The sequence below is a fragment of the Aegilops tauschii genome, chromosome 5, assembly GCF_002575655.3.
Source record: "Aegilops tauschii subsp. strangulata cultivar AL8/78 chromosome 5, Aet v6.0, whole genome shotgun sequence".
Taxonomy (NCBI): Eukaryota; Viridiplantae; Streptophyta; class Magnoliopsida; order Poales; family Poaceae; genus Aegilops; species Aegilops tauschii.
Window position 1 is genome coordinate 528,746,440 of NC_053039.3, and position 23,235 is coordinate 528,769,674.

General features: G+C 40.8%; 1 protein-coding gene across 1 annotated transcript; it reads right to left on the reverse strand.

Annotated features, from left to right (window-relative positions):
• Nucleotides 1-7,138: 7,138 nt before the first annotated feature.
• On the reverse strand, nucleotides 7,139-9,784 carry LOC141023108 (uncharacterized). The gene is made up of 4 exons (XM_073499430.1): nucleotides 9,173-9,784; nucleotides 8,742-9,077; nucleotides 8,144-8,281; nucleotides 7,139-7,960 (listed from the first exon to the last, which is right to left on the reverse strand). Exons 1-4 carry the CDS (start codon nucleotides 9,782-9,784, stop codon nucleotides 7,139-7,141), a joined length of 1,908 nt encoding a protein of 635 aa, XP_073355531.1.
• Nucleotides 9,785-23,235: the final 13,451 nt, after the last annotated feature.

Sequence of the window (23,235 nt, forward strand, 5' to 3'; positions counted from 1 at the left end):
TCTTCTTATTGTGGCACGAATGTTCAGATTTGATATGATTCAAGATAAAAGTTTAATGTTGACGTAAAAACAATAATACTTCAATTACACTAACTAAGCAATTATGTCTTATCAAAATAACATAGCCAAAGCAAGTTATCCCTACAAAATCATATAGTCTGGCTATGCTCCATCTTCCCCACACAAAATATTCATATCATGTACGACCCTAGTTTTAGCCAAGCAATTGGTTCATACTTTTAACGCGCTTCAGCCTTTTTAACTCTTACGCAATACATAAGCGCAAGCCATGGATATAACACTATGGTGGAATAAGGTAATGGTAGGGGTTATGTGGGAAGACAAAAAAAGGAGAAAGTCTCACATCAACGAGGCTAATCAACGGGCTATGGAGATGCCCATCAATTGATGTTAATGCGAGGAGTAGGGATTGCCATGCAACGGATGCACTAGAGCTATAAGTGTATGAAAGCTCGAAAAGAAACTAAGTGGGTGTGCATCCAACTTGCTTGCTCACGAAGACCTCGGGCAATTGAGGAAGCCCATCATTGGAAATACAAGCCAAGTTCTATAATGAAATTTCCCACTAGTATATGAAAGTGACAAAATGAGAGACTCTCTATTATGAAGATCACGGTGCTACTTTGAAGCACAAGTGTGGTAAAAGGATAGTAACATTGTCCCTTCTCTCTTTTTCTCTCATTTTTTAATTTTTTATTTGGGCCTTTTCTCTTTTTTTATGGCCTCTTTTTTTTCAGTCCAGAGTCTCATCCCGACTTGTGGGGGAATCATAGTCTCCATCATCCTTTCCTCACTTGGGACAATGCTCTAATAATGATGATCATCACACTTTTATTTACTTACAACTCATGAATTACAACTCAATACTTAGAACAAAATATGACTCTATGTGAATGCCTCCGGCGGTGTACCGGGATATGCAATGAATCAAGAGCGACATGTATGAAAGAATTATGAACGGTGGCTTTGCCACAAATACAATGTCAACTACATGAACATGCAAAGCAATATGACAATGATGGAGCGTGTCATGATACACGAAACAGTGGAAAGTTGCATGGCAATATATCTCGGAATGGTTATGAAAATGCCATAATAGGTAGGTATGGTGGCTGTTTTGAGGAAGATATAAGGAGGTTTATGTGTGATAGAGCGTATCATATCACGGGGTTTGGATGCACCGGCGAAGTTTGCACCGACTCTCAAGGTGAGAAAGGGCAATGCACGGTACCGAAGAGGCTAGAAAATTGCCGAAAGGTAAGTGTGCGTATAATCCATGGACTCACATTAGTCATAAAGAACTCATATACTTATTGCAAAAATTTATTAGCCCTCGAAGCAAAGTACTACTACACATGCTCCTAGAGGAATGGTTGGTAGGAGTTAACCATCGCGCGATTCCGATCGCCACACAAAGGAAGACAATCAATAAATACCTACCTCATGCTCCGACTTCGTTACATAACGGTTCACCATACGTGCATGCTACGGGAATCAAAAACTCCAACACATATATTTTTCAATTCCACAATTACTCAACTAGCACAACTATGATATTATCACCTTTATATCTCAAAACAATTATCAAGTATCAAATTTCTCATGATATTAATTAAAGCAAATTGCCATGCTATTTTAAGATCCTCAAAATAATATAAGTGAAGCATGAGAGATCAATAGTTTCTATAAAACAAATCCACCACCGTGCTCTAAAAGATATAAGTGAAGCACTAGAGCAAAACTATATAGCTCAAAAGATATAAGTGAAGCACATAGAGTATTCTAATAAATCCCGAATCAAGTGTGACTCTCTCAAAATGTGTGTACAGAAAGGATGATTGTGGTAAACTAACAAATAAAGACTCAAATAATACAAGACGCTCCAAGCAAAACACATATCATGTGGTGAATAAAAATATAGCTCCAAGTAAAGTTACCGATGGAAGTAGACGAAAGAGGGGATGCCTTCCGGGGCATCCCCAAGCTTTGGCTTTTAGGTGTCCTTGGATAATCTTGGGGTGCCTTGGGCATCCCAAATCTTAGGCTCTTGCCACTCCTAGTTCCATAATCCATCAAATCTTTCACCCAAAACTTGAAAACTTCACAACACAAAACTCAGCAGAAAATCTCGTGAGCTCCGTTAGCGAAAGAAAACAAAAGACCACTTCAAGGTACTGTAATGAACTCATTATTTATTTATATTGGTGTTAAACCTACTGTATTCCAACTTCTCTATGGTTTATAAACTATTTTATTAGCCATAGATTCATCAAAATAAGCAAACAACACACGAAAAACAGAATCTGTCAAAAACAGAATAGTCTGTAGTAATCTGTAACTAACGCAAACTTCTGGAACTCCAAAAAATCTACCAAAATAGGACGACCAATAAAATTTGTTTATTGATCAGAAGCAATTGGAATCAATATTTTATCACGTTCTGGTGATTTTTAACAATTATTTTCGTGAACAGAAAGTTTCTGGAATTTTCAGCAAGATCAAATAACTATCATCCAAGAAGATCCTATAGGTTAAACTTGGCACAAACACTAATTAAAACATAAAAAGACATCTAACCAGAGGCTAGATCAAAGATTTATTCCTAAACAGAAGCAAAAAGTAAAAAAAAAAACTAAAAATAAAATTGGGTTGCCTCCCAACAAGCGCTAACGTTTAACGCCCCTAGCTAGGCATAATAGCAAGGATAGATCTAGGTATTGCCATCTTTGGTAGGCAATCCATAAGTGGCTGTCATAATAGACTCATATGGTAATTTAATTTTCTTTCTAGGGAAGTGTTCCATGCCTTTCCTTAACGGAATTTGGAATCTAATATTTCCTTCCTTCATATCAATAATTGCATCAATCATTCTAAGGAAAGGTCTACCAAGAATAATAGGACATGAAGGATTGCAATCTATATCAAGAACAATAAAATCTACGGGCACATAGTTCCTATTTTCAACAATAAGAACATCATTAATTCTTCCCATAGGTTTCTTAATAGTGGAATCCGCAAGGTGCAAGTTTAAAGAGCAATCATCCAATTCACGGAAACCTAGCAAATCACATAAAGTTTTTGGAATTGTGGAAACACTAGCATCCAAATCACACAAAGCATAGCATTGATGATCTTTAATTTTAATTTTAATAGTTGGTTCCCACTGATCATAAATTTTTCTAGGGATAGAAACTTCCAACTCAAGTTTTTCTTCATAAGATTGCATCAAAGCATCAACGATATGTTTGGTAAAGGCTTTATTTTGGCTATAGGCATGTGGAGAGTTTAGCACGGATTGCAACAAGGAAATACAATCTATCAAAGAGCAATTATCATAATTAAATTCCTTGAAATACAAAATAGTGGGTTCATTAATATCTAGAGTTTTGATCTCTTCAATCCCACTTTTATCAATTTTAGCCTCAAGATCTAAAAACTCCGAATTTTTGGAACGCCTTCTAGGTAAAGGTGGATCATATTCAGTCTCATCATTATCAAGATTCATATTGCAAAACAAAGATTTAATAGGAGACACATCAATAACTTTTAGATCTACATCTTTGTTTTCATAAAAATTAGAAGAACACGCTTTCACAAAGCAATCTTTCTTAGCACGCATCCTAGCGGTTCTTTCTTTGCACTCGTCAGTGGAAATTATCAAGGCTTTGAGAGACTCATTGATATCATGCTTAGGAGGAATAGATCTAAGTTTCAAAGAATCAACATCAAGAGAAATTCTATCAACGTTCCTAGCCAATTCATCAATCTTAGGCAACTTTTCTTCAAGCAAAGCATTGTAATTCTTTTGCGAATTCATAAACTCTTTAACACTAGTCTCAAATTCAGAAGGTATCTATTTCCATAAGAATTGTTGTAGGAATTACCATAATTATTAGAGGAATTACTAGGATACGGCCTAGGATTAAAGTTTCCTCTATACGCGTTGTTACCAAAATTATTCCTACTGACAAAATTCACATCCATAGATTCATTATTATTATCAATCAAAGTAGACAAAGGCATGTCATTAGGATTACAAGAAACACTTTTATTAGCAAATAATTTCATAAGTTCATCCATCTTTCCACTCAAAACATTAATTTCTTCTATCGCATGCACTTTTTTATTAGTGGATCTTTCGGTGTGCCATTGAGAATAATTAACCATAATATTATCTAGGAGTTTAGTAGCTTCTCCTAAAGTGATTTCCGTAAAAGTGCCTCCCGCGGCCGAATCTAAAAGATTTCTAGAAGCAAAATTCAACCCGACATAAATTTTTTGTATAATCATCCACAAATTCAAACCATGTGTAGGGCAATTACGTATCATCAATTTCATTCTCTCCCAAGCTTGTGCAACATGTTGATGATCAAGTTGCTTAAAATTCATAATATCGTTTCTAAGAGAGATGATCTTAGCGGGAGGAAAATACTTAGAGATAAAAGCATCTTTGCACTTATTCCAAGAATCAATACTATTTTTAGGCAAAGACGAAAACCAAGCTCTAGCACGATCTCTAAGCGAAAAAGGAAATAGCTTCAATTTAACAATATCATTGTCCACATCTTTATTCTTTTGCATATCACACAAATCAACGAAACTATTTAGATGGGTAGCGACATCTTCACTGGGAAGGCCGGCGAATTGATCTTTCATGACAAGATTCAATAAAGCAGTATTGATTTCACAAGATTCAATATCGGTAAGAGGAGCAATCGGAGTGCTAAGGAAATCATTGTTGTTGGTATTGGTGAAGTCACACAATTTAATATTATCTTGAGCCATCGTGACAAGCAAGCAATCCAACACACGAGCAAACAATTCATCGGTCTCAACAAACACACCGCAAAAGAAGATCACATCGAATAGATCTCCACGAGAGAGGGGGAGAACATTGTATTGAGATCCAAAAAGAGAGAAGAAGCCATCTAGCTAATAACTATGGGCCCGAAGGTCTGAGGTAAACTACTCACACATCATCGGAGAGGCTATGGTGTTGATGTAGAAGCCCTCCGTGATCGATGCCCCCTCCGGCGGAGCTCCGGAAAAGGCCCGAAGATGGGATCTCATGGGTACAGAAAGTTGCGGCGGTGGAATTGGGTTTTTGGCTCCGTATCTGGTAGTTTGGGGGTACGTAGGTATATATAGGAGGAAGAAGTACGTCGATGGAGCAACATGGGGCCCACGAGGGTGGAGGGCGCGCCTGGGGGGGGGGGGGCGGGGGGTAGGCACGCCCCCTACCTCGTGCCCTCCTGGTTGATGTCTTGACGTAGGGTCCAAGTCATTTGGATCACGTTCGTTCCGAAAATCACGTTCCCGAAGGTTTCATTCCGTTTGGACTCCGTTTGATATTCTTTTTCTGCGAAACTCTGAAATAGGCAAAAAACAGCAATTCTGGGCTGGGCCTTCGGTTAATAGGTTAGTCCCAATAATAATATAAAAGTGTATAATAAAGCCCATTAAACATCCAAAACAGAATATAATATAGCATGGAAAAATAAAAAATTATAGATACGTTGGAGACGTATCAGAGACCGACAGGAGTTCTTTGGAGCTTCTGGCGGTAGTGCGGATCAGATGAAAAGGCAAGCCAAGATTTGGAGACACATCTGAAACGGCAAAAGGACTTCAGCGGTAGCCGAGAGAAGATCTGCACCACCAGGTCATCAGGTAGTACAATTGTGGTCATCCCCTAACAAGGTTATCTCCTTTGATTTTTTGGTTGTTGTTGTTAATGACAACACTCCTTTGAGCTTATTTAGCAGATGAACTTATATCTACATCAAAAGAGAAGAAAATAAATGATATAAAACTGAGAAACTTAGTGTCTATGCAGAACTACAAGAAGTAGTGATACCCATAAATTAACGATTAACCGAAATGAGCAAATTACTGGATTGAAGCTGAGACCAGCACTTGATAATTGGTAAACATTGACTCCATGCCCAAAATATGGATGTAGGATTGTGGATGCCATTTGAACTGAAATACTATCCAGCTTTCACACTAAAAACCATGACTAAATTTTTATTGCTGGCCCCCTTCTAACAATAGCTTTTGCAGTTTACACCAGACTTTGTAAATGAGGATTGAGGAAAGTTTTGAAGCATATTTTTGTACGGGCTTATGGCATACGCTGAGTGTGAGTGGGTCACGGGGATTCATAGTTATGTGCAAACAATAAAATTACTAAGTTTTTTTCCAATGATTGCTTCGCCATCCATTTCATTTATTTTTTGAGGAACCGGCAGGAGCACTGCCTTTTTCTTATAGAAGGGATGGAGAAAGGACGCAATTTACGGAGGGGCAGGCGTTTTTAGGGAACGTCTCAGAAACCGCAAAAAGACCGATCTAGAAACTAGTTTAGCCAATGCCCACGATTGACAGGCTGCTAGCAAACGCCAGGTCGCGCTGATTGATTGTGCCTAGGGCAAGTGCCGCCACCTCGCGGTGCGTCAGCCGCAGTCCAGTGAACAAACATCTATTCTGCTCCTTCCAAATCGACCATAGTGTGTACATGATTCTCCCACTGCGCCTCTTACGCACCTGTTTGGACTGTGAATTCAGTGTCTTGTCCCACCAGTCGGACAAGTTTCCTGGCTCCAGGAGGAAGCCCGAGATTGGAATGCCTTCATTTGTCTATGTGTTCACCTGGTTCCAGACAGCCACCGTGAAGGGACAGTCCTTGCAGAGGTGAGTTGTTGTTTTTGGCTGCTGAAGACAAAGCAGGCACCTCAGGTCATGAGGCCATCTCCTCACAGCCAGCATATCCGCAGTGAGGATTCTTCCGTGTAGAGCTAGCCAGGAAAAGAACTTGCATTTGGGCTCAGCGTTTGCGGACCAAACCTTGGCCGTGTCGAAACGTGAGTAGGAGCCAAAGAATTGTGCGCTGTAGGCAGAGGCAGCAAAGTATGCCCTAGAGGTGGTTAAGTTCCAGTGGATGTTTTCTCCTGGGCAGGAAGGAGGGTGATCTGACTAATTTGATTCGAGAGAGACACGAATTCTCCCAGTTGCTGAATGGTCTAAAGTCTGGCCACCGCCAAGATCCAGTTCTCGTTCATTAGCTCGTTGTGCACCGATCTGTTCTTTCTGGACGTAATCTTGTAAAGCTCTGGAGCTAGAAGCTTGAGTGGACCGTCTCCGGTCCAGTTGTCATGCCAGAACAGTGTCTTTTGCCCATTGCCCAGCGTAGCGAGGTACACGCACGAAAGAGGTTCATGTCTACTTGGTCACACGGCAACTTTGATCCCACCCACGGCCTCTCTGGATCGGTCCATTGCAACCACGGCCACCGGAGGCGCAGGGCACGGCTAAATCTCTCTAGGTCCATGATCCCAAGACCGCCCAAATGCCTCGGGCAGTAGACGGTCTTCCAGTTAACAAGGGAGTCTCCTCTCGAGGTCTGAGATTGGTCCTCTTTTTGCCAGATGAAGGCCTGAATGATTTTGTCAATCTTCCTCAGGGTCCCCTTTGACAGGTTGAGAGTTGTGATGTGGAAGGTGGCCATGGCCGTGAGGACAGACTGTGCGAGTGCCACCCTGCCAGGCTTGTTGAGCAGTTTTCCTTTCCATCCCGGAAGTCTGCCCGCAAACCTATCGATGAAGGTTTGCAGATCAATCCCTTTAAGACAGCGATAATGTAGGGGGAGCCCCAAGTAGAGTCTCGGGAAGGTGGCGATCTTGGCCGGGAAGACTGACAACACATCCTGGAGGTCAATGCCGACACATCTGATCGGGAAGACCTCAGTCTTACTCAAGTTTGTGATTAGTCCGCTTGCCTCCCCAAAGGTCTTCAGAATTGCAGAAATTGCATGAAGCTCATCCTTGTCTGGGTTCGCAAAAATGCCCGCATCGTCGGAGTAAAGGGAAATCCTGCATCTGGCCGTCCTTGCACGAATGGGCTTGAGGATGCCATGTCGGGAGGCGAGCTGGAGGATCTGCTGAAGAGGGTCAATGGCCAGGATGAAAAGCATCAGAGATACTGGGTCGCCCTGACGGAGGCCCTTTGCGTATCTGAACTTCCTTCCGGGGTTTCCATTAAGCAGCAATCTTGATGAAGAAGAAGACAGGGAGAGACAGATCCAGTCCCGCTACCGTTGCCAAAAACCGAGGTGTTGCATGACCTCAAGCAGGAAGGCCCAATTAACGGAGTCAAAGGCTTTCGAAATGTCAAGCTTGAGGAAGAGGCCCAGGATGTTCTGACAATGCAGGTCCTTTATGAGATTCTGGACATGCAAGAAGTTGTCATGGATGGAGCGCTTCTGCAGGAAAGCGTTTTGGCATTTGGAGACCAGTATTGGCAGGATTAGGGCCAGTCTGTTGGCTAGGAGCTTGGAGAAGATCTTGGAAAGGTTATGGATGAGGTTGATTTCTGTAGTCCCCGACCACATGAGCGTCTCCTTTCTTTGGGAGCAAAATGATGTTCGCTGAGTTGATGAGAGAGGCACCGTCTCCGCAGAGGTTAGCAAGCTGAAGGATTGCTTGAACAACGTCACTTCGAATGATCTCCCAGCATGCTTTGAAGAACGCTCCAATAAACCCATCTGGGCCAGGCGCTTTGACGGAGGGCAGCGAAAAAACCGTGTCTTTTATCTCATCCTCATCGAAAGGTGCATCAAGCTCCGAGAGATCATGCGAAGTTATCTCCAGGTTGTCCCAAATTAAGCTTGAGTTCTAGGGCGTGGGGGTACCCAAATGGTCTTGGAAGTGGGAAAGGAGCACTTGTTCCTTATCTTCGGCCGTGATGACAACCCCGTGGTCCGAGTGCAGCGTCTGAATGTAGTTTTTCCGCCGGTGCCCATTCACCTTGGCATGGAAAAACTTTGAGTTGACGTCTCCAAGCCTGATACCCGTGATTCGTGCATGCTGGCGCAGCTTAACCTTCTGGGAGGATAGAAGACCAAGATAAGAAAGCTTAAGCCTGCGCCTGAGCCCCAGTTCTGCTGGGGAGAGAGACCTCCCCTCCTCGGCTAGGTCAAGCCTCCAGATTACCTCCTTTGCTATTTCAATCTGAGTTTTGAGGACTCCAACTGTATCTCTTTGCCATTTCTTGAGAACCTTTGTAGTCCATGCCAATTTGATGTGAACCTTGCAGATTGCGTTGGTTGACTGTACTGGTTTATTCCAGGCCGTGGCCACCATTTCCTTAAAACCTGGTAGTCGAAGCCAGAACTCTTCAAACTTGAAGGACGGGCGCCGACGCACCTTAGTATCCCCTTGGAGGAACAGTGGGGCATGATCCGAGCAGGCTGACGAGATGCTTGAAGGTGAGCATTGGGAAAAAGCCCATCCCAATCATCAGAGTGGAAGAAATGATCTATCTTTGTTAGCACCGGGCTCTCTTGAGCATTGGACCATGTGAATTTTCGGCCTGAGAGCCGCATCTCTTTAAGTTGCAGGTGATTTAGCGCGGAACAGAGACTGCCAATGAGGCGGTTGTTGATGTTTTGGTTGTTCCCGTCAGCCGCTTTGGTGATCAGGTTGAAGTCACCATGAATGAGCCACCGAGGCTTCACAACATACTTCAGCCCCCTGAGCTCGTTTATGAAAAGCAGCTTCTCTTGTTCCCCCTGAGGGCCATAAACGCGTGACAGGGTCCAGTCGAGGCCATCAGCCAGCATGGTGATGGTGGCCGAAATGGATCCTTGCGTTGGCTGGAAGTCTGAAAGCCTGAAGTAAGCGTCGGAGACTGCCATGATCATGCCCCCCCTTGAACCAACAGCCAGGAGGACCTGGTAGTTTGCAGTAAAAGAGGGACCAATCATGCTTGCGATCAGAATATCTTCGACGCGTTCGAGCATAGTCTCTTGGAGGCACACAATGGTGGCGTTGCAGTCTCGGACAAGGTCCCGCACGGCGTCTGATACGCCTCCAACGTATCTATAATTTTTGATTGTTCCATGCTATTATATTATCCTTCTAGGATGTTTTATATGCATTTATATGCTATTTTATATGATTTTTGGGACTAACCTATTAACCTAGAGCCCAGTGCCAGTTTCTGTTTTTTCGTTGTTTTTTAGTATCGCAGAAAAGGAAAACCAAACGGAGTCCAATTGACCTGAGACTTCACGGAACTTATTTTTGGACCAGAAGAAGGCAATGGAGTAAAAGAGTTGGGCCAGAAGAGTACCGGGCTGCCGACGAGGGTGGGGGGCGCTCCCACACCCCTTGGGCGCGCCTCCCTACCTCGTGGACAGCCCGGAGACCCCCCTGACTTGTTCTCGACGCCAAAACCTCTTATATATACTGAAACCTCCAGAACATAACCTAGATCGGGAGTTCCACCGCCGCAAGCCTCTGTAGCCACCGAAAACCAATCTAGACCCATTCCGGCACCCTGCCGGAGGGGGGATCCCTCTCCGGTGGCCACCTTCATCATCCCGGCGCTCTCCATGACGAGGAGGGAGTAGTTCACCCTCGGGGCTGAGGGTATGTACCAGTAGCTATGTGTTTGATCTCTCTCCCTCGTGTTCTCGATTTGGCACGATCTTGATGTATCGCGAGCTTTGCTATTATAGTTGGATCTTATGATGTTTCTCCCCCTTTACTCTCTTGTAAAGGATTGAGTTTTCCCTTTGAAGTTATCTTATCGGATGAGTCTTTAAGGATTTGAGAACACTTTATGTATGTTGATACGTCTCCGTTTCTATGCCAATATTATACAACTTTCATATTCTTTTGGCAACTTTTTATACTATTTTTGGGAGTAACATATCAATCCAGTGCCCAGTGCCAGTTCCTGTTTGGTGCATGTTTTATGTTTCGCAGAAACCCCATATCAAACGGAGTCCAAACGGGATAAAAACGGACGGAGAATATTTTTGGAATATTTGGAGAATATGGGAAGAAGAATCAACGCGAGACGGTGCCCGAGGTGGCCACGAGGCAGGGGGGGCGCCCCTGACCCTCGTGGGCCACCCGTAAGGCGGTTGCTGCTCTTCTTCGGCCGCAAGAAAGCTAATTTTCAGGAAAAAAAATCTCGGTGATGGTTTCAATCCAATCGGAGTTACGGATCTCCATATATATACGAAACGGTGAAAGGGCAGAACACAAGAACGCAGAAACAGAGAGAAACAGAAAGACAGATCCAATCTCGGAGGGGCTTTCGCCCCTCCCATGCCATGGAGGCCAAGGACCATAGGGGAAACCCTTCTCCCATCTAGGGAGGAGGTCAAGGAAGAAGAAGAAGGGGCGCCCCTCTCCCCTTCTCTTCCGGTGGCGCCGGAACGCTGCCGTGGCCATCATCATCATCACCGCGATCTTCACCAACACCTCTGCCATCTTCACCAACATCTCCATCACCTTCCCCCCTCTATCTACAGCGGTCCACTCTCCCGCAACCCGCTGTACCCTCTACTTGAACATGGTGCTTTACGCTTCATATTATTATCCAATGATGTGTTGCCGTCCTATGATGTCTGAGTAGATTTTCGTTGTCCTATCGGCGGTTGATGAATTGCTATGATTGATTTAATTTGCTTGTGGTTATGTTGCTGTCCTTTGGTGCCCATCATATGAGCGCGCGCGTGGATCACACCATAGGGTTAGTTGTATGTTGATAGGACTATGTATTGGAGGGCAAGAGTGACAGAAGCTTCAACCTAGCCTAGAAATTGATGCATACGGGATTGAAGGGGGACCAATATATCTTAATGCTATGGTTTTACCTTAATGAACGTTAGTAGTTGCGGACGCTTGCTAATAGTTCCAATCATAAGTGCATAGAATTCCAAGTCAGGGATGACATGCTAGCAGTGGCCTCTCCCACATAAAACTTGCTATCGGTCTAGTAAAGTTGTCAATTGCTTAAGGGACAATTTCGCAACTCCTACCACCACTTTTCCACACTCGCTATATTTACTTTATTGCTTCTTTACCTTAGCAGCCCCTACTTTTATTTACGTGCTCTTTATATTCTTGCAAACCTATCCAAAAACACCTACAAAGTACTTCTAGATTCATACCTCTTTCCGGTAAAGCGAACGCTAAGCGTGCGTAGAGTTGTATCGGTGGTCGATAGAACTTGAGGGAATATTTGTTCTACCTTTAGCTCCTCGTTGGGTTCGACACTCTTACTTATCGAAAGAGGCTACAATTGATCCCCTATACTTGTGGGTTATCAAGACCTTTTTCTGACGCCGTTGCCGGGGAGTTATAGCGTGGGGTGGATATTCTCGTGTGTGCTTGTTTGCTTTATCACTAAGTAATTTTTATTTGTTGTTCCAAGTTGTTCTCTATCTTTAGTTATGGATATGGAGCACGAAATACCAAAAAATTAGGTGTACTTGCTACTCATGGAGATGGGGAACCTTCTAAAACCCTCGATGATCATTATGTGAAAAATATTATGTACCACTTTGATAATCTTGAGAAAACCTCATTCAATTATGTAATGGGAGACACGTTGGACCAACGTGAATACTTTAGGGATTATCGCTTGACTCAAAAAGGGAAACTATTATGGGATCAAATTTATATGTTGAAGTGGTATGCTCGGCAAGTATGCTTGAGATATGATTATACTTGTTGCTCTAGGATGAAGGCTCCACACCTTCCCTTTTCATGCAAATTTAATGATGATAAAACCTTGGCTTCTTATGCTAATGGTATATATGATTACTATGATGTGGACCAAATAGAAGAATTCGTTGCTTTTATGGGTGCTTATGAAATTGAATCTATGTTCAAGGAGTTTGAAAATCTTTATGATGCTGTTTATAGACCTGAAAATTTAGCTATCCTTAAATATTGCTATGCCAATTATGAATTCAATTCCGATATTGATGCATTTATTGAGAAAGTCTCCGCTGTCCAAGAAGAGACTAATATTTTGCAGTAATCTATGGAAGATGAAATTTATGAAACTGTGAGCTCATTGGATGAAAAATATGAGGAGGAGAGCGAAGAACAAAAGAAGGAAGAGCGGATTAGCTACCCGTGCCCACCTTCTAATGAGAGTAACTCTTCAACTCATACATTGTTTAATTTCCCTTCGTGCTTACCGAAGGATGATTGCTATGATGATTGTTATGATCCTGTTGATTCTTTTGAAATATCCCTTTTTGATGATGCTTGCTATGCTTGTGGCCAAGATGCCAATATGAATTATGCTTATGGAGATGAACTTGCTATAGTTCCTTATGTTAAACATGAAATTGTTGCTATTGCACCCACACATGATAGTCCTGTTATCTTTTTGAATTCTCCAACCTACACTATATCAGAGAAGTTTGTGCTTATTAAGGATTATATTGATGGGTTGCGTTTTACTACTACACATGATGATTTTGATAGATATAATATGCATGTGCTTGCTGCTCCTGCTTGCAATTATTATGAGAGAGGAACTATATCTCCACCTCTCTATGTTTCCCACATGATAAAGTTGCAAGAAACTGTTTATACTATGCATTGGCCTTTACTTTGTGTGCATGAATTGTTCTTTTATGACATGCCGATGCATAGGAAGAGAGTTAGACTTCGTTGTTGCATGATATATGTTGCTTTGTGCTCACTACTAAATTCTAAATCATTGTTAATTAAAATTGGCTTTGATATACCTTGGGATCCGGGTGGATCCATTACTTGAGCACTATATGCCTAGCTTAATGGCTTTAAAGAAAGCGCTGCCAGGGAGACAACCCAGAAGTTTTAGAGAGTCATTTATTTCTGTTGTGTGCTTTTATATAGTTTTAAAACAAAAAATAAAGAGGGGAACCCAAAACTTTTCAAAAGGAAAAGTGAAAGTGAGATAGACGAGCATTGTGAAAGTGGGGGACGTCCTTGAACTTTGTTCATGCCCATGGAAACTTTGTGAATCTTAATTACAGAAACTTTTCAACAAAAATAATTATCCCCTTGTAAATTCCATTGTATTATAAAAATAATGTGCCAAGGTTTGCCTTTAGGATGTTTACAATGCTTGTTGGTTTGTGCGGTGCAGGACAGAAACTTTGGCTGTAGTGCGCGATTTTAAATTTTTTACTGGAATGTCAAATGGATCTGAAACTTTTTGCAATGTATTTATATACAATTTTTTTATTTTTCCTAATTTTGGTAGAATTTTGCAAGTATTAGAAGTATGGTGAATGTTCAGATTGTTAAAGACTATTCTGTTTTAGACAGATTCTGTTTTTGATGCATAGTTTGCTTGTTTTGATGAAACTATCAATTTATATCAGTGTATTAAGCCATGGAAAAGTTATATTACAGTAGCTACAATGCAAAAACAAAATATGAATTGGTTTGCAACAGTACTTAGAGTGGTGATTTGCTTTATTATACTAACGGATCTTACCGAGTTTTCTATTGAAGTTTTGTGTGGATGAAGTGTTAGAAGATCGAGGATGTCTCGATGTGAGGAGAAGAAGGAGAGGCAAGAGCTCAAGATTGTGGATGCCCAAGGCACCCCAAGTAAATATTCAAGGAGACTCAAGCGTCTAAGCTTGGGGATGCCCCGGAAGGCATCCCCTCTTTCTTCAACAAGTATCGGTATGTTTTCGGATTTGTTTCGTTCATGCGATATGTGCAATCTTGGAGCGTCTTTTGCATTTAGTTTTCACTTTTCTTTTATGCACTATGATGGTACGAGATAGTCCTTGGTTGATTTATAGAATGCTCAGTGCACTTCACTTATATCATTTGAGTATGGCTTTATAGAATGCTTCATGTGCTTCACTTATATCATTTGAAGTTTGGATTGCATGTTTCTCTTCACATAGAAAACCGCCATTTGTAGAATGCTCTTTTGCTTCACTTATACTTGTTAGAGCGTGGGCATATCTTTTGTAGAAATAATTAAACTCTCTTGCTTCACTTATATCTATATAGAGAGATGACAGGAATTGGTCATTCACATGGTTAGTCATAAAATCCTACATAAAACTTGTAGATCACTGAATATGCTATGTTTGATTCCTTGCAATAGTTTTGCGATATAAAGGTGGTGATATTAGAGTCGTGCTAGTTGAGTAATTGTGAAACTGAGGAATACTTGTGTTGAGGTTGGCAAGTCCCGTAGCATGCACGTATGGTGAACCGTTATGTAACGAAGTCGGAGCATGAGGTGTTCTTTCATTGCTTTCCTTATGAGTGGCGGTCGGGGACGAGCGATGGTCTTTTCCTACCAATCTATCCCCCTAGGGGCATGCGTAGTAGTACTTTGCTTCGAGGGCTAATAAACTTTTGCAATAAGTATATGAGTTCTTTATGACTAATGTGAGTCCATGGATTATACGCACTCTCACCCTTCCTTCATTGCTAGCCTCTTCGGTACCGTGCATTGCCCTTTCTCACCTCGAGAGTTGGTGGAAACTTCGCCGGTGCATCCAAACCCCGTGATACGATACGCTCTATCACACATAAGCCTCATTATATCTTCCTCAAAACAGCCACCATACCTACCTATCATGGCATTTCCATAGCCATTCCGAGATATATTGCCATGCAACTTCCATCATCATCATATACATGATTTGAGCGTTTATTGTCATATTGCTTTGCATGATCGTAAGATAGCTAGCATGATATTTTCATGGCTTGTCCATTTTTTGATATCTTTGCTACACTAGATCATTGCACATCCCGGTACACCGCCGGAGGCATTCATATAGAGTCATACTTTGTTCTAGACATCGAGTTGTAATATTGAGTTGTAAGTAAAAACAAAGTGTGATGATCATCATTATTAGAACATTGTCCCATGTGAGGTTATCAAAATAAAAGAGGCCAAAGAAGCCCAAATAAAAAAAGAGGCCAAAGAAGCCCACCAAAAAAAGAGAAAAAAATGATGAGAGAAAAAGATAGAAGGGGCAATGTTACTATCCTTTTACCACACTTGTGCTTCAAAGTAGCACCATGTTCTTCATATAGAGAGTCTCTTGAGTTATCACTTTCATATACTAGTGGGAATTTTCATTATAGAACTTGGCTTCTATATTCCGATGATGGGCTTCCTCAAATGCCCGAGGTCTTCATGAGCAAGCAAGTTGGATGCACACCCACTTAGTTTCAGTTTGAGCTTTCATACACTTATAGCTCTAGTGCATCCATTGCATGGCAATCCCTACTACTCGCATTGACATCAATTGATGGGCATCTCCATAGCCCATTGATTAGCCGCGTCGATGTGAGACTATTTTTTTGTCTTCTCCACACAACCTCCATCATCATATGCTATTCCACCTATAGTGTTATATCCATGGCTTGCGCTCATGTATTGCGTGAGGGTTGAAAAGGCTGAAGCGCGTTAAAAAGTATGAACCAATTGCTCGGCTTTTCATCGGGGTTGTGCATGATTTGAATGCTTTGTGTGGTGAAGATGGAGCATAGCCAGACTATATGATTTTGTAGGGATGAGCTTTCTTTGGCTATGTTATTTTGATAAGACATAATTGCTTGGTTAGTATGCTTGAAGTATTATTGTTTTTATGTCAAAATATAGACTATTGCTTTGAATCACTCGTTTCTTAATATTCATGCCATGATTAGATTACATGATCAAGATTATGCTAGGTAGCATTCCACATCAAAAATTATCTTTTTTATCATTTACCTACTCGAGGACGAGCAGGAATTAAGCTTGGGGATGCTGATACGTCTCCTTCGTATCTATAATTTTTTATTGTTCCATGCCAATATTATACAACTTTCATATACTTTTGGCAACTTTTTATACTATTTTGGGACTAACATATTGATCCAGTGCCCAGTGCAAGTTCCTGTTTGTTGCATGTTTTATGTTTCGCAGAAACCCCATATCAAACGGAGTCCAAACGGGATACAAACGGACGGAGAATATTTTTGGAATATTTGGAGAATATGGGAAGAAGAATCAACGCGAGACGGTGCCCGAGGTGCCCACGAGGCAGGGGGCGCGCCTGCCCCCTGGGAGCGCCCCTGACCCTTGTGGGCCACCCGTAAGGCGGTTGCTGCTCTTCTTCGGCCGCAAGAAAGCTAATTTTCAGAAGAAGAAAAAATCTCGGCGAAGGTTTCAATCCAATCGGAGTTACGGATCTCCATATATATACGAAACGGTGAAGGGGCAGAATACCAGAACGCAGAAACAGAGAGAAACAGAAAGACAGATCCAATCTCGGAGGGGCTTTCGCCCCTCCCATGCCATGGAGGCCAAGGACCAGAGGGGAAACCCTTCTCCCATCTAGGGAGGAGGTCAAGGGAGAAGAAGAAGAAGGGGCCCCCTCTCCCCTTCTCTTCCGGTGGCGCCGGAACGCTGCCGTGGCCATCATCATCATCACCGTGATCTTCACCAACACCTCCGCCATCTTCACCAACATCTCCATCACCTTCCCCCCTCTATCTACAGCGGTCCACTCTCCCGCAACCCGTGGTACCCTCTACTTGAACATGGTGCTTTACGCTTCATATTATTATCCAATGATGTGTTGCCATCCTATGATGTCTGAGTAGATTTTCGTTGTCCTATCGGTGGTTGATGAATTGCTATGATTGATTTAATTTTCTTGTGGGTATGTTGTTGTCCTTTGGTGCCCATCATATGAGCGCGCGCGTGGATCACACCATAGGGTTAGTTGTATGTTGATAGGACTATGTATTGGAGGGCAAGAGTGACAGAAGCTTCAATCTAGCATAGAAATTGATGCATACGGGATTGAAGCGGGACCAATATATCTTAATGCTATGGTTGGGTTTTACCTTAATGAACGTTAGTAGTTGCGGACACTTGCTAATAGTTCCAGTCATAAGTGCATAGAATTCCAAGTCAGGGATGACATGCTAGCAGTGGCCTCTCCCACATAAAACTTGCTATGGGTCTAGTAAAGTAGTCAATTGCTTAAGGGACAATTTCGCAACTCCTACCACCACTTTTCTAGACTCGCTATATTTACTTTATTGCTTCTTTACCTTAGCAGCCCATACTTTTTATTTACGTGCTCTTTATATTCTTGCAAACCTATCCAAAAACACCTACAAAGTACTTCTAGATTCATACTTGTTTCCAGTAAAGCGAACGCTAAGCGTGCGTAGAGTTGTATTGGTGGTCGATAGAAGTTGAGGGAATATTTGTTCTACCTTTAGCTCCTCGTTGGGTTCGACACTCTTACTTATCAAAAGAGGCTACAATTGATCCCCTATACTTGTGGGTTATCATATGTCTTGCATGTGCTTATCTGTGGTGACAATGGGATATCACGTGATTCACTTGATGTATGTTTTGGTGATCAACTTGCAGGTTCAGTGACCTTGTGAACTTCTGCATAGGGGTTGGCACACGTTTTCGTCTTGACTCTCCGGTAGAAACTTTGGGGTACTCTTTGAAGTTCTTTGTGTTGGTTGAATAGATGAATCTGTGATTGTGTGATGCATATCGTATAATCATACCCATGGATACTTGAGGTGACATTGGAGTATCTAGGTGACATTAGGGTTTTGGTTGATTTGTGTCTTAAGGTGTTATTCTAGTACGAACTCTATGATAGATCGAACGGAAAGAATAGCTTCGTGTTATTTTACTATGGACTCTTGAATAGATCGATCAAAAAGAATAACTTTGATGTGGTTTCGTACCCTACCATAATCTCTTCGTTTGTTCTCCGCTATTAGTGACTTTGGAGTGACTCTTTGTTGCATGTTGAGGGATAGTTATATGATCCAATTATGTTATTATTGTTGAGATAACTTGCACTAGTGAAAGTATGAACCCTAGGCCTTGTTCCAACGCATTGCAATACCGTTTACGCTCACTTTTACCACTTGTTACCTTGCTGTTTTTATATTTTCAGATTACAAAAACCTATATCTACCATCCATATTGCACTTGTATCACCATCTCTTCGCCGAACTAGTGCACCTATACAATTTACCATTGTATTGGGTGTGTTGGGGACACAAGAGACTCTTTGTTATTTGGTTGCAGGGTTGCTTGAGAGAGACCATCTTCATCCTACGCCTCCCACTGATTGATAAACCTTAGGTCATCCACTTGAGGGAAATTTTCTACTGTCCTACAAACCTCTGCACTTGGAGGCCCAACAACGTCTACAAGAAGAAGGTTGCATAGTAGACATCAAGCAGTTTCTGGCACCGTTGCCGGGGAGGTGAGTGCTTGAAGGTATATCTTTAGATCTTGCAACCGGATCTTTTAGTTTCTTGTTTTGTCACTAGTTTAGTTTATAAAACAAAACTACAAAAAAATGGAATTGAGGGTGCCTCATATGCTTCATCTTTTTAGTATCTTTCGTGAAAATGATGGAAAGGAAAATTGTGCTCAAGTGTTAGAAGAAGAATGCATTAGAATGTTTGACACTAAATATTTGAATGATGAGCATGATTGCAATGTTGTTAGTATGAATTCCTTGAATATCCATGATGCAAATGATATGCAAAGCCACAAGCTTGGGGAAGCTATGTTTGATGAAGATGATATTTTTTGTCCCCCAAGTTTTGATGAGTAAATTTATTATGATGAAAGCATGCCTCCTATTTATGATGATTATATTGATGAAAGTGGATTTGGAGAGGTCATGACTTTATTTAGTGATGATTCCACTATTTCGGAAAAGGTTCCAATTGATTATGAGAACAAAGTTTCTATCTATGATGATTATTGTGATGACACATATGCTATAAATAATAAAGATAACCATGAAACTTGTCATCATGATTTTAATTTTAAATTGGATTATGCTTCACATGATAGTTATTTTGTTGAGTTTACTCTCACTATTCCGAATGAGAGGAAAATTGCTTATGTTGAGAGTAATAAAAATTCTATACTTGTAGACCATGAAAAGAATGCTTTATGTGATGGTTATATTGTTGAAATCATTCATGATGCTACTGAAAATTATTATGAGGGAGGAATATATTCTTGTAGGAATTGCAATAATATCAAGTTTCCTCTCTATGTACTTAAAGTTTTAAAGTTATGCTTGTTTTGCCTTCCTATGCTAGTTGATTATTGTTCCCATAAGTTGTTTGCTCACAAAATCCCTATGCATAGGAAGTGGGTTAGACTTAAATGTGCTAGTTATATTCTTCATGATGCTCTCTTTATGTTTTTCTTATCTTTTATGTGAGCATCTTTGAAATCATCATGCCTAGGGCGTTACACGTTAGCGCTTGTTGGGAGGCAACCCAATTTTATTTTTATTCCTTGATTTTTGCTCCTGTTTAGCAATAAATAATCTATCTAGCCTCTGGTTAGATGTGGTTTTATGTTTTAATTAGTGTTTGTGCCAAGTAGAACCTTTGGGAAGACTTGGGTGAAGTCTTTATGATCTTGCTGTAAAAAACAGAAACTTTAGCGCTCACGAGATTTGATGCCAGTTTCTACTGGAGAGTGCTTTTAGGTTGATTCTTTTTTCAGATGATTAATAGATAAATTCCTCAGGTCCACCAATTTATTTTAGAATTTTTGGAGTTCCATAAGTATACGTTTGATACAGATTACTACAGACTGTTCTGTTTTTGACAGATTCTGTTTTCTATGTGTTGTTTGCTTATTTTGATGAATCTATGAGTAGTATCGGAGGGTATGAACCATAGAGAAGTTGGAATACAGTAGATATTACACCAATATGAACTTAGAATGAGTTCACAATAGTACTGATTTATTTTCGAATGAGTTCACAATAGTACTGATTTATTTTCGAATGAGTTCACAACAGTACCAATATGAATATGAATATGAATTTAGAATGAGTTCACAACAGTATTTTGATGAATCTATGAGTAGTATCGGAGGGTATGGACCATAGATAAGTGGTGATTTATTTTCTTATACTAACGGAGCTTACGAGTTTTCTGTTGAGTTTTGTGTTGTGAAGTTTTCAAGTTTTTGGTAAAGATTCGATGGACTATGGAATAAGGAGTGGCAAGAGGCTAAGCTTGGGGATGCCCAAGGCACCCCAAGGTAATATTCAAGGACAACCAAGAGCCTAAGCTTGGGGATGCCCCGGAAGGCATCCCCTCTTTCGTCTTCGTTCATCGGTAACTTTACTTGGAGCTATATTTTATTCACCACATGATATGTGTTTTGCTTGGAGCGTCATTTTATTTTCTCTTGTTTTGCTTGCTGTTTGAATAAAATACCAAGATATGAAATTCTTAAATGTTATAGAGTCTTCACATAGTTGCATAATTATTCGACTGCTCATTGATCTTCACTTATATCATTCGGAGTAGTTTGTCATTTGCTCTAGTGCTTCACTTATATCCTTTTAGAGCACGACGGTGGTTTTATTTTGAAGAAATAGATGAACTCTCATGCTTCATTTATATTATTTTGAGAGTCCTAAACAGCATGGTAATTTGCTTTGGTTATGAATTAGTCCTAATATGATGGGCATCCAAGTTGGGTATAATAAAACTTTCATATAAAGTGCATCGAATACTATGTGAAGTTTGATTCCTTATGATTGTTTTGAGATATGAGGATGGTAATATTAGAGTCATGCTAGTGAGTAGTTGTGAATTTGAGAGATACTTGTGTTAAAGTTTGTGATTCCCGTAGCATGCACGTATGGTGAACCATTATGTGATGAAGTCGGAGCATGATTTATTTTTTGATTGTCTTCCTTATGAGTGGCGGTCAGGGACGAGCGATGGTTTTTTCCTACCAATCTATACGCCTAGGAGCATGCGTGTAATACTTTGTTTCGATAACTAATAGATTTTTGCAATAAGTATGTGAGTTCTTTATGACTAATGTTGAGTCCATGGATTATACGCACTCTCACCCTTCCACCATTGCTAGCCTCTCTAATACCGCGCACCTTTCGCCGGTATCATACACCCACCATATACCTTCCTCAAAACAGCCACCATACCTACATATTACGGCATTTCCATAGCCATTCCAAGATATATTGCAATGCAACTTTCCACCGTTCCGTTTATTATGACACGCTCCATCATTGTCATATTGCTTTGCATGATCATGTAGTTGACATCGTATTTGTGGCAAAGCCACCGTTCATAATTCTTTCATACATGTCACTCTTGATTCATTACACATCCCGGTACACCGCCGGAGGCATTCACATAGAGTCATATTTTGTTCTAAGTATTGAGTTGTAATTCTTGAGTTGTAAGTAAATAAAACTGTGATGATCATCATTATTAGAGCATTGTCCCAGTGAGGAAAGGATGATGGAGACTATGATTCCCCCACAAGTCGGGATGAGACTCCGGATGAAAAATAAAAAAAAATAAAAATAAAAAAATGAGGCCATAAAAAAGAGAAAGGCCCAAATAAAAAAAATAAAAAAATGAGAGAAAAAGAGAGAAGGTGCAATGCTACTATCCTTTTACCACACTTTTGCTTCAAAGTAGCACCATGATCTTCATGATAGAGATTCTCCTATGTTGTCACTTTCATATACTAGTGGGAATTTTTCATTATATAACTTGGCTTGTATATTCCAATGATGGGCTTCCTCAAATTGCCCTAGGTCTTCATGAGCAAGCGAGTTGGATGCACACCCACTTAGTTTCTTTTTGAGCTTTCATACACTTATAGCTCTAGTGCATCCGTTGCATGGCAATCCCTACTCACTCACATTGATATCTATTGATGGGCATCTCCATAGCCCGTTGATACGCCTAGTTGATGTGAGACTATCTTCTCCATTTTGTCTTCTCCACAACCACCCCTCTATTCCACCTATAGTGCTATGTCCATGGCTCACGCTCATGTATTGTGTGAAGATTGAAAAGGTTTGAGAATAGCAAAAGTATGAAACAATTGTTTGGCTTGCCATCAGGGTTGTGCATGATTTAAATATTTTGTGTGATGAAGATAGAGCATAGCCAGACTATATGATTTTGTAGGGATAGCTTTCTTTGGCCATGTTATTTTGAGAAGACATGATTGCTTTGTTAGTATGCTTGAAGTATTATTGTTTTCATGTCAATATTAAACTTTTGTTTTGAATCTTATGGATCTGAATATTCTTGCCACAATAAAGAAGATTACATTGATAAATATGTTAGGTAGCATTCCACATCAAAATTCTGTTTTTATCATTTACCTACTCGAGGACGAGCAGGAATTAAGCTTGGGGATGCTTGATACGTCTCCAACGTATCTATAATTTTTTATTGTTCCATGCTATTATATTATCCTTCTAGGATGTTTTATATGCATTTATATGCTATTTTATATGATTTTTTGGGACTAACCTATTAACCTAGAGCCCAGTGCCAGTTTCTGTTTTTTCGTTGTTTTTGA

What these genes read in the sequence shown, in the direction of transcription:
- LOC141023108 (XM_073499430.1), bottom strand. Translation starts at nt 9,784, where the DNA reads ATGATTGGTCCCTCTTTTACTGCAAACTACCAGGTCCTCCTGGCTGTT. An exon ending in GTTCTGGCTTCGACTACCAG is followed by an intron (nt 9,078 to 9,172) that starts GTTTTAAGGAAA and finishes TGGACTACAAAG; the next exon opens with GTTCTCAAGAAATGGCAAAG. An exon ending in ATTGGGCCTTCCTGCTTGAG is followed by an intron (nt 7,961 to 8,143) that starts GTCATGCAACAC and finishes GACCCTCTTCAG; the next exon opens with CAGATCCTCCAGCTCGCCTC.